This window comes from Lonchura striata, chromosome 24 (assembly GCF_050655825.1).
Source record: "Lonchura striata isolate lonStrDom1 chromosome 24, ASM5065582v1, whole genome shotgun sequence".
In the NCBI taxonomy this organism is placed as follows: Eukaryota; Metazoa; Chordata; class Aves; order Passeriformes; family Estrildidae; genus Lonchura; species Lonchura striata.
Window position 1 is genome coordinate 454,042 of NC_140726.1, and position 16,373 is coordinate 470,414.

Below are 16,373 nucleotides of genomic sequence, written 5' to 3' on the forward strand. Positions count from 1 at the left end.
GCTGGACTTTTGCGATTGCCTTCACTGTGCACTGAATGCCAGGACGGCATGTGCAGGTTACAACAACGAGCTGGGCAAGAGCAGTAATCGAAAGATCACGGCCGACAGAAAGCAGCTTATATATTGCCCAGGAACGAGCAGTGTTTTTGGAGTGTGCAGTAAAATCGTGTTTCTGGACAAGGGAGGCATAAGTGCGCTGCGCTCCTAAGCTATCTCCCTGCTAAGACACACTGCCCAAGCTTTTCGCTATAGTGCAGTCTAGTGCAGACGGACACTGCGGCTCTCCGGAGCTGTCCGAAGCGAAGCGCCGGTCGCCGGCGTCTTTCGGCTGAAGCAGCGCTTCGGAGCGTACGGCTGCCGCTCCGCTGTTGTGTGCGCGAGGCAGCCGCTTCTCCTGCTCCGTGAGCCGGACAGAGCGGTAGCTTGTACGAGGGCGAAGAACGAAGCCGCAGGGAGACGACATTGTGTGTACAGCCTTGGGACTGCTAGATGACAGTGGCTAAAGCTCCCTGCCTTTTCAATGCACTGCTGGCATGCTTTATTGAAGGCGTTCCGAGACAACTTTCCTGGGTTTTGACTTCGTCCTGATGAAGCCCCTGTTGGGAAATTCGTTTGGGAGTCAGCAGCTGCTGGACTTTTGCGATTGCCTTCACTGTGCACTGAATGCCAGGACGGCATGTGCACGTTAAAACAACGAGCTGGGCAAGAGCAGGAAGGGAGCACGGGCATCAGAGAGCATCTGACATCTTGCCCTGGAAAGAGCAGTGTTTTTGGAGAGTGCAGTAAAATCGTGTTTCTGGACAAGGGAGGCATAAGTGTGCTGCGCTCCTAAGCTAGCTCCCTGCGAGACACAATGCCAAAGCTTTTCGTTATCATGCAATCTAGTGCAGACGCACACTACGGCTCTCCGGAGCTGTCCGAAGCGAAGCGCCGGTCGCCGGCGTCTTTCGGCTGAAGCAGCGCTTCGGAGCGTACGGCTGTTGTGTGCGCGAAGCAGCCGCTTCTCCTGCTCCGCGAGCCGGACAGAGCGGTAGCTTGTACGAGGGCGAAGAACGAAGCCGCAGAGCACCGGCCTTGTGCGCGCACCCTAAGGACTGCTAGAGGACCGTGGTGGCCGCTCGCCTGCCTCTTCAATTCCATTCTAGCATCCTTATGGAAGGTGTTCCTTGACAATTTTCCTGAGTTTTGAATTCGTCCTGATGCAGCCCCTCCTGGGAAACTCCTACTCGTCCTCTGAGTCTCCGAGTGCAGAGACCTCGATGGCAACTGCAGAAATGAAGGGCTGCGTTGAGTTGTCGAGAAGCAAGAACATAGCCAGCGCCTTGTGTTTGGGAGTCAGCAGTACCTGGACTTTTGCGATTGCTTTCACTGTGCACTGAATGCCAGGACGGCATGTGCACGTTACAACAACGAGCTGGGCAAGAGAAATCGAAAGATCACCGCCGTCAGAAAGCAGCTTATATGTTGCCCAGGAAAGAGCAGTGTTTTTGGAGTGTGCAGTAAAATCGTGTTTCTGGACAAGGGAGGCATAAGTGCGCTGCGCTCCTAAGCTATCTCCCTGCGAGACACACTGCTAAAGCTTTTCGTTATCATGCAGTCTAGTGCAGACGCACACTACGGCTCTCCGGAGCTGTCCGAAGCGAAGCGCCGGTCGCCGGCGTCTTTCGGCTGAAGCAGCGCTTCGGAGCGTACGGCTGCCGCTCCGCTGTTGTGTGCGCAAAGCAGCCGCTTCTCCTGCTCCGGGAGCCGGACAGATCGGTAGCTTTTACGAGGGCGAAGAACGAAGCCGCAGGGAGACGACATTGTGTGCGCAGCCTTGGCAATTCTAGAGGACGGTGGCTAAAGCTCCCTGCCTTTTCAATGCACTGCTGGCATGCTTTATTGAAGGTGTTCCGAGACAACTTTCCTGGGTTTTGACTTTGTCCTGGTGAAGCCCCTCTTGGGAAATTCGTTTGGGAGTCAGCATCTGCTGGACTTTTGCGATTGCCTTCACTGTGCACTGAATGCCAGGACGGCATGTGCACGTTAAAACGACGAGCTGGGCAAGAGTAGCCGAAAGATCACGGCCGTCAGAAAGCAGCTTACATATTGCCCAGGAAAGAGCAGTGTTTTTGGAGTGTGCAGCAAATCCGTGTTTCTGGACAAGGGCGGCATAAGTGCGCTGCGCTCCTAAGCTATATCCCAGCAAGACACACTGGCAAAGCTTTTCGTTATCATGCAGTCTAGTGCAGACTCAAACTACGGCTCTCCGCTGCTGTTCCGGGGGAAGTGCCGCTCCCCGGCGTCTTTCGCCCGAAGCTCCGCTGTTGTGTGCGCGAAGCAGCCGTTTCTCTTGCTCCGGGAGCCGGAGAGAGCGGTGTCGTGTACGAGGGCGAAGAACGAAGCCGCAGAGCACCGGACTTGTGTGCACAGCCTACGGGCTGCTAGAGGATGGTGGCTGCATCTCCATAACCCATCAATTCACAGCTGGCATGCTCTATGGAAGGTGTTCCAGGACAATTTTCCTGGGTTTTGAATTCGTGCTGATGCAGGTCCTTCTGGGAAATTCGTTCTCAGTCTGGCTGCTCCCTCTGAGCACAGATAAAGCTCCTGGAAAATAGAAAGGTATCTGCTATCAGCAGTAGACAGACATGGCTAGCTCATGAAGTAAAATTCATATATTAACAGGGAAATGTCCTCAAATCAGGAAAAGATGGAGTCACGATTTTGGGTTTGATCACAGAGTGGCCCACTGGAGAGACTGGCCTGCTTGCAAAAGTTGGATGAGTAGTCAGATTGCAGCTTTGAATACTCAAAAGATACTCAGAAATGGGCAGTGGATTCAGATACAGCATCAAACGGGTTTATGTTTTTCTACCAGTACTGTGTGCAGAATAAATGTGAAATAAATTCAGATCACCCCCATTACAGAGGAGAAAATAAATTAGTTTCCCCCACTGTGCATCTCATATCAAGATCACTTTGAGAACTGATAACTTCAAAGCTGAGAATGCAGCTGTTTGTAAACAGTTTCAGGCCCAGTTTGCTCAGTCTATATTTCACATCATCTCAGTTTTTCACACAACATACACGTTCATACTACTTTAGGTACATACTCCATCCAATCCCCTCCTGAAATTTTGTAACTCTTTTGGTTCCCTCATAAATTACACAGAAAATAACAGAAATTAAAAAAAAAAAAAAAAAATCTGTTGTAAGCATTTGGCTATTGAAACACAGAGCAACCAGAAGATTTACACAATCCTCCAGATGTAATCTTGGTATGAAGATCATGGTAGTTTTATCCATGACAGAGCAGAATACATAGAAATTGTGTCATGTGTAAGAGAAACCCAAAAGCATTTAAACTGGTCATTGCCCAGCTTACTTCTTCTCCCATTACAGAGAAGGCTTTTCGCGGCTAAAATAGTATCTCCAAATAATCCAGATTCTTTCAGAGCATTTCTGCATCAGTTTACTGGTCCTCTTGTGATGATTCCACTCCTCCCATGTTGAGGGTTGGGACTGGATGATCTTTAAGGTCCCTTCCAACACATAACATTCTATTATTCTGGGATTCCATGTTGCTGAACTGTGGAGCTCTCCACAGTCATGGTTTCCTTTAGGATGGAAACTGAAGAGTGATGGAGTGGACAGGAAAAAGGAAACAATACCCCTCAGAAGGAAGGACAGGAAATCTGAAGTTGGTTTTGCAAGAGAAAATATAAAAAATCTGAGAATCTAAACACTATATTTTGACAGTATCAAATGAAAATTATCTTGACTGCAGACTCAGAGATCTTTGGCTCTGTCTACATTCTTAAACTTCTACATACATTTGAAGTCTAAAAAGAATGAATCCTGCAAGACTGAGTTTTCAAATTGCAAGAGGGAGCCTTGAAGCTGTCCAGATTCTGAAAAAGAATTGCTCGAGACCTTACTTGCTGCACCTTTAACATTGTCATCCCCAGAGCTATTCAGATAGTGTTCCAAAGCTGTGACTCAGAAAATGAGGCCTCCAGGGAGTTTTTCTCACCTGGTAAAAGCAGCCAAAATCCAGGTTTAGCACCAGAGCAGGCTTCTATTATAAGAGTGTTAGTGTAATGATGGATCCCTCTGAGACACTCTAGGATGACATCTGTGATGATAAGAGCTCTCCCCAGTCAGTTTTTATCTGTCTCTGTTCAGTGACCCTCAGAAAAACAACATGAAATCTGACAAACACATTCCAGGAACATTACTTATGGTACATTTTAGTGACTTCAGCTGCAAATATTTCCTCCTGTTTTTCTCATTGTTGTAATCGTTGCATGACAAAATAGCTCTCAGTATTCACTATCACAATTGATTTAACCTATCTGTTTTATACAAGCCAACCTATCTGCTTCTAATTTCATTTTGCTTTCAAAACAAGTTTATAGAATAGGCTAAGATGTTTTTTTTTGTAATTTATAACAACTCCAGACAACCCATCTAGACTTCTATGTGTGGGAATGCAGAGCTTCCCTCTGGCTGCCCTGGAAGGTCTGGGACCCTGGCAGGGGGTCAGGAATCCCTCTGTACAGAGCCCCCAGAGACACTGTCTGTGATCTCTGTCCATGGAAAAGAGTTTTCAATCCTACAGGATGAATTACAAGCTCTGAGTGTTTGATATAAGTAATAATTAAGTGTGGCATGGGTGCAAAAGTAAAATTTTAGGATTCTAGATTAGGGGTCAAAGGGGACAAGATGGAGGAAATTGGGTGTGTCTTGTCCTTTTTCTTCTTCTTCATGCCCTCCATGTTTCACTGTAGTGTTGGCATTTTTCTATTGGTTTAGGCTGGGGATACGCTGTTCAACGTAGGTGACAGATATTGGCACATTATTGTAAATATAGCGCAGGTAGTTTCTGGTATATAATGTTTGTAACATCCCACTGAGGGCAGAGCTCCACACGCTGCCCTGCAGGACAGACCTGCGGCAGGGCAGCAGAACATGTTAGAGATAAGCAAGAATAAACAATCTTGAAAACAGCACAGACAAATGATTACTTCTTCTTTGGCAACGGGGCAGAAAGACAGAGACTTTCTACCATCTCGGATTCATCAATACCACAGATTCTGACACGATGGATCTCAATCACTTGTAGCTATAATAAGATAAAATCTCTGAAGGAACCTTTGTCATGAGAGCATTGTGGCAGGCCAAACTGCATAGATGGAGGGGCTTCAGAGCAATACTTGGCAGAAAAAAAATCAGTGTATTGGAGACTTACAACTGTTCAGTTCAGTATAATAGGACTGAGTCCAAAAGAAAAAGGGGGTGCATTAATGATTTTGGAATTGGAAGGGGGGGGTCTGATTTCAGCTCATTTAATTTGTCAGGATTTCTGATTCTTTAATGGCAAGCTTTTCAGAATGGCAGATATAGCTTTTAAATGCATTTAAAAGCATTAAAATGCAGTGGAATGGAAGCACATTTTCTGAAGGGTACAATTTCTGCCAAAAGCAGAGAGAAGAAGCTATGTCATTTTTACCAGATGATAGCTTTCTAAAGCTACCAAATTATCTTTGCAGCTACAAAAGTAACTCTATTCTCTTCCCTTCAGGGATTTGAAATATTAAGAGCCAGTTTAGTTGTCTTTTATTCCCCTGATTCTGTCTTTTCTAGCTTTTGTACTTTCCTTATTACTCTGCATGTCTCTGAGCACACTTTTTTCTGTACCATTTTCCCAGCTACTGAATGCAAAACTTTGTAAGAAAGTTTCATCCTGGGTAAACTAAACTTTCATCCTGGGTAAACTAAATTACAGATTTAAGAGCAAAACAAAACCGTATCTCAAGAGTTCTTTATCTTTACCAGAAGCATTTCAGGACAGTGTCCAAAATTCATAATGCAATTAAGATACTGTCTTCCGGCATTGGTGCAGTTGAGACTAATCCTCTTCAATGCTTTGACTCAATGATCAATATTTCTAATGGCTATCTTTATTGAAAACTTGGGGCTCCTTCTATCTGGACATGGATTCCTATCAGACAGTTTAAAGCCTTGGATTAACCTTCAAGCAATCAAAGCATTAACTCTTTTTGATTGTGAAGAGCTAACTTCCCCAGACATGAGTAAGTATATGGCTCTTGGAAGAGAGAAAAGTTTGGGCAAGGTTCACAATCAGTAACAAGCTGCAGTGATCGTAACTCCAGGAGAGCCTTGCTCCCCATTCACATACTGCCTTTGGCCTGGCCAGACTGAAGCTGTTTGCATGTTCTTGTTTTGGTCTGAAACAAAAAGACATGAAGAGACCAACTGTGGAGAGCAAGAGCTTGTAGGAAATTGCATGTTTTAATTTCCTGTACCAGTATTCTGCAATTCAAAATGTTGATCGTTTATGTGCCTACATTTTCAAACGTAAATTAAATACATCAGTTGTGCCTGGAACTAGCTGACACAACTGAGACGTACCATTTATTTTCCTTAAATAAACCAAGCTTATTTTCCTCATTTTTTCTTTAAGTTTTTATATGGTCCTATATTGTATATTGTAAAAAAATGACATGATAAATGGATGCCTCTCCAGGGTGTTCCACTGCAAAGAATGCATCTGCCATTTGGTCATGAAAGAAGAAACAGCTTTTTGTTTCTTCACAAGCCAGATGCAAAAACATTGGATATTGAAACTGCAAATAGAGTAGGGACAAATGGTAGATATTTAGAGGTTGTGCTTTTCTCCTTTGAGGGAAGATTTTTTATTAAATTCTGAAATGTAAACTGAACATAAAAGTCTTTGAAGTACAGACACTGAGGCTGTCATTAAGTGAATCTCATTAGAGTTAAGGAGAGATTCCCTGCAATGCAAGCCCTTGGAATAACATTTTACCACTTCAGTCTGAAGCACAGACCTGTTTACATAAGCGAGTTGATCAGAAATAGTTTCTGGCCAAACAAATGTTCAAGAAGATTAATGGTGAACACATGTTGTATTTTGTTATCTAAAACAACACCCAAATTCTCAACTGAAATCTAGGTTATGTGATGACATAGAGTGTTGGTTAAGGGTATTTCCTGCTTTTGGAGTGTTAACTCTGTCCATTTTTATTGCCTTTTGGAGAATGCAGTTGGGCTCTTTGTAGAAGAATTTCACTCAATTACTATGGAAGGGATGAATTTTCTTTCCTGCTGTAGGGTAAAGACGTGTAGGCCTGAGAGGTGCCCCAAGTATGTACGTAGAGATCACAGAATTCTTTTATCCACAAGGACAACAATGAGATTACTAGCAAAAGCAGCTCCTCCCTCAATTCAAGCTATTCTATAGTGTTAGGATACCAGCGGAGCTTATGGCACAGCAAGAGGTTTGGTATTACCCTGGTTCACCAGAAATCACAGTTATGTGCTGCTGGTTCTAGGCGGTTGACTCCATTCTGCTGAATTGGTCTACAGCCTGGAGGCCTTAGTAGAGCTCCCAGTGTTACTGAATAATTAAATAGAACTGATGTAGAAACAGTCCATGATGTACAACAGACCAGGCATGTTTACCTTTGTATTAAAGAGAAACTCAAGCCATTAAATCAATGAAGCTAAAGGAAGTTGAAACTAGCCATTAATATGGAACTGGACATCAGATGGATATCCTGGTAGACAACAAGTTGAACATATAGAGATGTGCTTTTGCAGCAAAGGTGGCTGCTGCTGCTGTGTAAGGGAAGGGCATGGCCAGTAACTTAAAGAAGGTGGTTCCTCACTCAGCCTGGTGAGGCCACCTGGAGTGCTGGGCCCAGCGCTGGGCTCCTCACTACAGGAGGGATGTGAGCATGTGAGTATACCTCAGCCAGTCCAGGGAAGCAGCACAAAAATCACAAATGGATTGGAGCATCTGACATAGTAGGAAAGGCTGAGGGCTGGGATTGTTTGACTTTGGTAAGAGTAGGAGTAGAGGGAATTCTTAATAGCATGGATGGAGACCTGATATAGTGGGTGTAAAGAAAATAGAGCCAGACTCTTCTCAGTGGTATCCAGTGGAAGGACAAGAGGCAATGAGCACAAACTGAAATGCAAGAGATTTTGTTTGAACACCAGAAAGCTATTTTTTTTTTAACTGAAGGATGATTCAGGATTTTCATAGGTTGCCCTGTGAGGTTGTGAGTCTCTGTCCTTGAAGATATTCAAACCCAGTTGAGTATTGTCCTGAGCAACCTGTTGCAGTTGAGCCTGCTTTGACCAGGGGGGTTAGATTACATAAACTCTAGAGATTTCTTTTCATCCTAACCATTCTGTAATTCTGCAATTACAGACTGAGCCATGCAAGTGAGTGTGATACACTGGGGATTCATTGTCCACGTCTCAGCTGCACTCAATACAGACAGCTGAGCATTCCAACTCCTATGCGAGTGAATATCACCTACAAATTTACTCCTCAGGGTGTCTCTGGCAGCTGCTTTCTACCTTACAGTTCTGTGTCCTATCTGTCAGAAGGAGAATCATGAAAATGCAAAAGCAAGAGCTAGAAGAGTGCTGGAACTCAAAATGTCTCTCAGACATTTTTAGAGGTTCCAGGCCTTGGTCAGGAGTATTTTAGACCTTGGCAGGAAGCTGGAAACAGCTGTGATTTTGAGTTTGAGCCATGGAATGAGTTACCAACTTTGAAGGTGGAACAAGCAGTCACAAAGGGTTAGATAGTACAGTAAAAGTAGTTACAAAACAGAGGGAAAATTTTTTTAGTATTGTACAGGGGGGTTTTAGCACCTGTACAAGGGGGTTTTTATTTTGCACATGGTTCTAAGTTCCAAGAAGTTCTAAGATGGAGGAAAGTGGGCTGATCCTGTTCTTCTTCCTTCTTCTTCCTTGCCTCCATGTTCTTGGTGATGTTGGCACTCACAGATTGGTTTAGAGTAGAAAAGCACTTTGTAATATAGGTAGTAGGTATTGGGGGAAAAGTATAAACATGTAATACATAATGTATCATATAAAAGATAGCAGCAGCCCTGGGCTGGGGAAGAGAAGAAGACAGCAGACAGAGAGGATGTCAGGGTGTGTGTGTCTCTCTGCCTGGGCTGCTGACCAAACAGCCGCAACCCGAGAAGACAATCTTTTAGATAACTCACAAGAAACTGCCTTGAGGCCGAACAGCAAGAGGCTGCGGGGCTTTTCTTTGGAAGCACGGGTTGGAGGAGAGACTTTACCAGCACACGAGACCCCAGACCAAACCTGGGGTTCCTACAGAAGAGGTTCTAGGATATGTACCCACATAACACAGACTGCAGCAGATTGTCCTACCTGGCATAAGAATGACCAAATACATCATTGTTGCTGGATCTATGGACCAAAGTCACATTTTCAATTCAGCACGTCAAAAACTCTGCCTGCACTGGTTCTGTCCATGACTGCATTACCTATTTCAGGTTACAGAGCTGCCAGCATTAGTGTTGCCTTTCTATTATGTATTGTTTCTTTTCAATGAAAACTGAAGAAATACTAGCCTTTGGCCCACACCAGCAACTTCAAACAACCTTGTCACGCACCAGTTGGTGGCCATCTCCCTTTTTTAGAGGGTAAACCAAAGTCAAAATATAATCCATGGCCTCCAGCTCATGGCTATGGGAGTTTCAAGGAGTGACAGCTGAATGTCACTCCCACAGGTTGCAGCTCTGTGCAAAAAAAGCCAACAGTGGGAATTGGGATGACAAAGGCTAAACCTGCTTTTGTCAGAGCAGCATAGGAAATGTATGGTATAGTGGAAAAAGAACCCAGGGGTGCCTGTTGCTGTATCTGATCTCCACTTTACATTTTGTTCAACAAGATGTCCATCCCTTGCCAACTAAGTTCTAAATGATTCATTTTGTTGCTGGATAGTCATATTTTGTGGGTAGCCACTAGTCAGTTTGAGTTATTCACTTCTACAAAATACTTCCTCTAGAAGGCACTGTAAACAGAATTAATTTTTAAATAGTTTGAGTTTTTTGAAAGACATGAGCAATGGTTATTAATATTGGCACAGAACAAGTCACATACTGATGATTCAAGGGATAGAAACTGGAACATTTTGGACAGAACGGATGTTTTTATATTCACTTGCCTTATATCCAGACACTCTGGTGGTATAAGTGTTAATTATACCCAAGACAGCAAAGTGAGGAAGTCAGGTTCTAATACGTGTGGTAAAATAAATCTTTAGATGAAGCAAACCTTGTATATTCAAATAATTTCGTTTCCATTTCTCAGTTACAACATGCAATTTTGTCATGCATCTCTTCTGCATGACAGAGGAGGAGGAAGGAGTTTGTCTCATTGAAGGCAGTGGAAAGTGTGCTTGATATAGCATGCACAAATATGGACATGAAGTTGTGAGGCTGCACTGCTCACTGCCCTTACAGATGCAAAGAAGCATGTACTCAGATTCCCGAACAACCTACAGTGATGTTTTCACTTGACATTTTTTTGCATTGAAGCTCATTCTTGTGATAAAAAATGGTCACTCCCCAGCCAGTTAGCTAAACAAGCCAAGAAAACTGGCCACTTGGTGATTGCAGCCTAGTCACTGCGAGCACAACTGCGCATTGTTCCGCTTCCCTAAAAAAATAAATTAAAAAATCTCCAAGGCTTGCCACTGTTTGGAAAGAATCTATAATTTTTTTGCACATATCTAGACTGGTTTACTGCTTTTCAGTGTGACTTCTTGTTATGGTATCAGCCAGCTGGTAACAGCCAGTATGTACTTTTTGACTGCTGCTGACCAAGGCAGACTCTGAGAAATCTTCAAAAGCCAAAGAATTTGCCAGTAACTGAGTCACTTTAAGCAGCCTACCATGAATTTGTAGCATGCCATACAATCAATTTTTGAGTCACCATCTGAAAACAGCCTTGATGAATAAGTACTTGACAAGAAAATGGATCTGAAATTTCCAGCTGGTCTTATGCCAGGATTCTGCCATGCTCCCTTTGTCTCCAAAGTCAAGACACTTGAAGTGATCTCAGTATAAATGACTATTAAATATATCCTAATATTGCGTTCAATAAGGGGCTGCATAAGGGCTTTGACAATGCCACCTTCTGTGGAGACACACAGAATCTGATGCAACAAGACACACAGACACACAGACACACAGACACACAGACACACAGACACACACACACACACACACACACACACACACACACACACACACACACACACACATTGCCAGGGACTGCATAGAAATGAGGAGTTGCTTGGGTGTCCGGAGCCATGAGGGTAATACCCACCTCTCTCTTGTTGCAGTCTGACCAAGGACAACATGCCTAAAACACTCGCAGATCTTAAGGGAAAGAGAAATTATTGGTGTTTAATTCACCACTAGGTGTCACGACGTCTTCATTTTTAACCAGACTACTGAGTTTTTCTATGCCTACCAGAAAGAAAAAAGCTTAAGATGAAGGCAGGAAGCCAGTGTATTAGCCAGATACCTAGGCCCGCTCCAATCTAAATTCTTTTAGTAAAGTCAGGTTAGTAGATAGCACATTCAAAAGAAATAAAAATAGAGAAATCAGCCCCATCCCTTTTGCAGATTACTTCTATAATTACTTCTATACTTCACTACACCATAGTGAAACACCAAGAATGTTATGAATACAGATGATTGTAAAGTTCAGCATGCTTAATACATCACGGGATTCCTTTTTATATTTGTTTGTATTACCCTGCCAGGAATGAGCCCCAGATGCAGTAGAATGACAGGTAGATGAAAGTGAAAAAGGTTTTCCCACACTTACAATATGATTCTTAGAAGAGCTGATTATTTGAAAGTCCATCTGTGTTGTTACTGACAAATACTGTAATTTTTTGTGGCTTTGTTGACCAATAAATATACAGACACAAATCTATGTACATATTTTAATATACATTAATGGGAAAAACATGGGTCAGGAAGAGTTAATGCAACTACCCCTCCCATTGCCACGTACATTTCCTATGCTGCCATGCTCTCCAGGGATGTTTCACCACCTCCTGATCTGCTGGCTTTTCTATTGAAAAAGCTAGTTTCATGTTCTCCATTGAGCTGAGACTTTTATCTCCTTCCTTGCAAGTAGACAAATTCTCTTCAGGGTAAGGTTGGAACATATTGGATTTTCAAGTGTGTGTACTTGAGGCAGCCAGGAAAGGGGTGAGGAGCTCTCTCTCTCTCTCTCTCTCTCTCTCTCTCTCTCTCCCTCTCTCTCCACAGTTTCCACAATACCCTTCTAAACGGGATAAAAAAGAGTTGTGGCCTTGTCAGGAGAAGGACAAACAAATGGTTCATGAGTGCTTTGGCCCTTCTCTCTACATATTACATATCACATTTAATGCACAAGGGTCTGGGGTAGACATGAACCCACCAGCCCAGGAAGAGGCAGGAGACCTGATCCATCAACCTAGATGCTTCTGGGCACTTTTAGGAATTTGGCAAGAAGAGTGGACTGAAGCAGCTGCCCAGTATGGGCAGATGTTTTTTCCTCTGACCCCTTGTAGAGTACACATTTACTGGATGATGTACAGCTTGTTCTCTGAGCCAAAGGAAAAATCCAAACATTGCTGGCTGCAGTCAGATTTTTTTTGACCTCTTAAGTAGCTTAACATGGTACTGGCCTTCTTTCCCATTTTAGGTCTTTCCCTTCCTAAACAGCAGAAGCGATTTAATGATACAGCTTCTCAGGTACCTACATAATGCCCTGACCTGGATTTGTGATAATTGTCTTTATATTTTGTTCACTTTTTGAGACATCCTAGAGAAACAGGGAAATACAGAAGGGAACCTCACAAGTGACTTTTTCTCTTCTAGGTGCAAAGGGTGTTTTTATTGCAATGTGCTATGAGTTTCCATCTTCCTATTCTTTAAGTTAGGAAATTGAGAATCAGCATTTGCACGAGAATTTAAGACTCTACAGTTTCCTGCATCCTTCAAAGTAAAGTCGCTGGGTGGTCTTGGCACTGAGCTCTCATATGGAGACAGTAAAGGTGACTTTTAGAAGTGCAGAAACCAAGAGATCTGATTCACATTAAAAATATGTAATTAATCTACTCCATAAATTAAGATTGATTCATATTCCGTATTTTCTGTGGAAGCAACATGAAAGACTTCACCACTTAGGATTCAGTGGGCATTTTGGATATTTGTTTAAAAGGGAGGCTGTTCCACTTTTTACTTTTCTTTTCATAGTTGTCTCTTAATTTAATAACATTGCCTTAATATTTCCTTTGCTATTACAGAAATTCATATAAAATTTTCTTACTATTTTTCCAGTTTATTTGCCTTGGGCTTTTGACAATATCTTCTGTCTGTCCGCTTCACTTTTGTAAAATTGGAAAGTGTTATAGTAAAATCACAGAAAAGCAGGGGAATTCAACAGCAGGTGCTGGGACTAAGAATATTTTCCACCCATTCTCTAAATTAATGGAGTGTATTTCAAACTGCCATAGTCTTTAATCTATAGATTTAGTTCATTAATCACCATTCTTAACAAATACAGGGCAAACTGAATGTCATTATTAATTAATTAATTAATTTATTGCACCTGATAGGAAATGGGAATATAATGCCTCAATTTATTTTCTGACCCCTCATTTTCAGGTCCTGAAACAAAGCCCATGCCTCCTAGATTGAAGAACCTGCCATTTCTGCTCTTTTTCCCGTTTCCCGGAATAGGAAGAAGTTTCCCATCCACATCTGTGTGTGAGTGACACTCACTTGCGAGATGTTTCCCTCTCCTGCACCGAGGGCAAAGGTCTGGTGGCTTGTTGGGCTTTGAAAGTTGTGGGCAGTTCCTTTTAATATGTCCTTGTGCCCCACACCCAAAGCACCGTCTCTCTGCATTAGGGTTGCTCTTTGTATAATTTGCAAGAGCTTCCCTAACACGTTTTTCAATTTGATCCCCCAAGTGTTCCTCCATGATGGAAGCAACATGTTGTGGTGTCCCCACCTTGCTGCACGCCTCGATCATGTCTGCCAAAGTGGCCTGGTGCAGCATCATGCTGATGATCCGTCTGCACTCCGGATTGGCATTGGAGAATGCGAGGCTTTTGATCAGGTGTGGTTTTGCTCCCTCCTCGCTCACCTGCCGCTCCACCGCCTGAGAAAGACGATCCACGAATGAAGAAAACGGCTCTGCAGGACCTTGTTTGATCTCGGTGTAGATTGTGTCCTGGACCCCCGCTGGAGCAATTTGAAGAATCGCCCTCTGTGCTGCCTCTTTGATGTCGCTGAGCACGTGACGCGGGAGCCTCACCGCCTGTTGAGTTGGATCGTCCTCAGGAGGATCACCAGCAAGCTGCGCCATGGTGAGGTTCGCATTCGGCCCGCCCTGGTATCTGGCTCTCAGCTCCTCCAGGGATCTCCTCCATGCCTTCTGCCACACGAGAGCTTGGGTGTCTGTAAGAACTGATGTCGCAAGATATTTAAGATCATACGGTGTTAAATCATACATTCCAAAAATACTTTTTAACATTTGCTTGAAATATGGTGATGACAACCCATTGTCCTGAATGGCCTTAGCTAAATCTTTGATTGCTCCACGGTCCAGGCGTTCCCATCTCGGGTTTTGGCCCTGAGCGTCATAGTTCACTGGCATCATTATATTTCCCGAGCCCTGCAATAAACCTTTCTCTTTCTCCAACTCTGCTCGAATGTCCTGCCAGTCCACTTTTGCGCTCTGCAAAGCTGTAAATTCAGTGGGTACTTGCCTGTAGAGTGGAGTCATCTGTTGTGGCTGCAGTTCTGGTGCAGCAGCACTCACCGATACCAATGGCGTCTGCAGCATCTGCGAAGATGAAGGCTGGAAGCCTCTGGAGAAAAGTGAAGCATCTGCTGTGGAGGAGAACACATGACTGCCTTGCATTATTTGGAAAATTTTTGGAAGATGAACCAACAGTTCTGGCTGTGACTCCAAGGCTGTGCTTAAATATCGTAAAAGAAATTCAACAACCCCCTTTGATATTAAAATTGACTCTCCCTGCCCCGAAAGTTTGGCAGACCTTGATTTTGGAATTGTCCAAGCTGGGACACCCTCCGAAGCGGTGATGCGTATCGTTTCCTCCCGCTGCTGCGCCTCAGCAGAAGTGTCCTGAGTCCCGCACTGTTCCGGTGTCAGTGGAGGTTCCTGCTGCCGTGCAGATGTGACTTTTTTCACCCTGGATTTTTTCTTATAAGAAACTGGAAAAAAGTCCTGCAATGTTACAGTCCCACCACTGGGTGGCGCAGTGCCTCGACCGGACAAGTTCTGCAAAGCCTGTTGCAATCTTGTGGTTCCGCCGCTAGATGGCGCTGCCGCCTGACCAGCTGAGGTCGGAACCGCACTCTGCTCTTCAATCTGCACTTCTGACAAACATTTTAACACCTCTTCTGTCAACTGATTTACATTTGCAAATCCCGCACTAATTCCCGATAAACCTTTGAGCATTTCTCCTAACAACTGATTCACGTTTGCAATCCCTGCAGTTGATGAAACTGACTCTTGTTGTAACAACTGTTCTAATTCGGTCATGTCAGAAGAAGACAGGGATTGGCCGTGGGCTTGGGCCGTCTGTTGCCATGGGAACGATGATGGAACCGTGCCCTGAGGAATGTTTACCTCCTGGCCACGCCCCATCCCTGCCTGCGTCATCTCAGGGGAGTGAACGCTCCTGCTCCGACCCTGGCTATGCGTTGGCCTCGCTCCGCCCCGTACCGCCTCCGAATCAGAGCCACTGCCGTCCCCCCCAAGGCTGACGCACTCACCTTCCTGTTCCCATTCCAACCCTGATGTTTCCGTCTCACTTTGCCCGTCTCCTGGCTCCATGCCAGCACCCACAGCCTGCACGCGCCCCTGTGTGCCCGTCCCGCGCGTTCGAAATGTGAGAAATCCCCTCCACCCGTGGCTGTCGGGTTTTGCTCAACCTTCGCGCGCATGCCCGCCGCCTGAGCTGCAGCGAGGAACGCCTCCCGCTGTCCCTCTGCCGCTTCCTCAGCAGCCCTGGCTGCCACGGTCAGGGAGCTAAGTTCCCACGCCCTTTGGGCGGCCGCTTCTGCGGCCTCACGGATTCTCGACATTGAACGCGTCACCGGGCGCTCTGAGTGTACCACCGTCGCACTCGCACCCCCCGCTTTCGCCCCGATCCGTCCCGCCCCCGCCGCTCTCCCCGGCCTCGCCTTCTGCGCGGGCTGTTTTGAACTCCCAGCCTGCGCAGATGTGGAGGCGCTTTCCTCTCCCTCCTCCCCCTGCTCTGCACTCACGTTCGCACCTTCCCCCACCGGAGCTGCTGCCGCCGCCGCCCCTCCCCACCGTGGGTTTGGACTTGGGCAATGCCTTCCTCCCACTGAAGGTCGCGGCTGTGCCTGGCTCGCCCGCCTCCATCTGGGGAATTTCTGCGTCGGAGGAGCTTAGGGACTCTTGGGAAACTGAGGAACAGTGAGAACCCGGGGACACGGGACGCGATG

At 45.0% G+C, this 16,373-nt stretch overlaps 1 protein-coding gene across 1 annotated transcript; it reads right to left on the reverse strand.

Moving 5' to 3' along the window:
- Positions 1 to 1,367: 1,367 nt before the first annotated feature.
- On the reverse strand, positions 1,368 to 16,085 carry LOC144247420 (uncharacterized). The gene is made up of 3 exons (XM_085560013.1): positions 13,882 to 16,085; positions 11,191 to 11,243; positions 1,368 to 2,589 (listed from the first exon to the last, which is right to left on the reverse strand). Exons 1-3 carry the CDS (start codon positions 15,733 to 15,735, stop codon positions 2,553 to 2,555), a joined length of 1,944 nt encoding a protein of 647 aa, XP_085416139.1. The 5' UTR covers positions 15,736 to 16,085; the 3' UTR covers positions 1,368 to 2,552.
- Positions 16,086 to 16,373: the final 288 nt, after the last annotated feature.

Coding starts and splice junctions, on each gene's coding strand:
- LOC144247420 (XM_085560013.1), bottom strand. CDS start 15,735: ATGGAGCCAGGAGACGGGCAAAGTGAGACGGAAACATCAGGGTTGGAA. Junction 11,244..13,881: donor TGATCGAGGCGTGCAGCAAG/GTGGGGACACCA, acceptor CTTTCCCTTAAG/ATCTGCGAGTGTTTTAGGCA. Junction 2,590..11,190: donor CAGACTGCAACAAGAGAGAG/GTGGGTATTACC, acceptor TCTATTTTCCAG/GAGCTTTATCTGTGCTCAGA.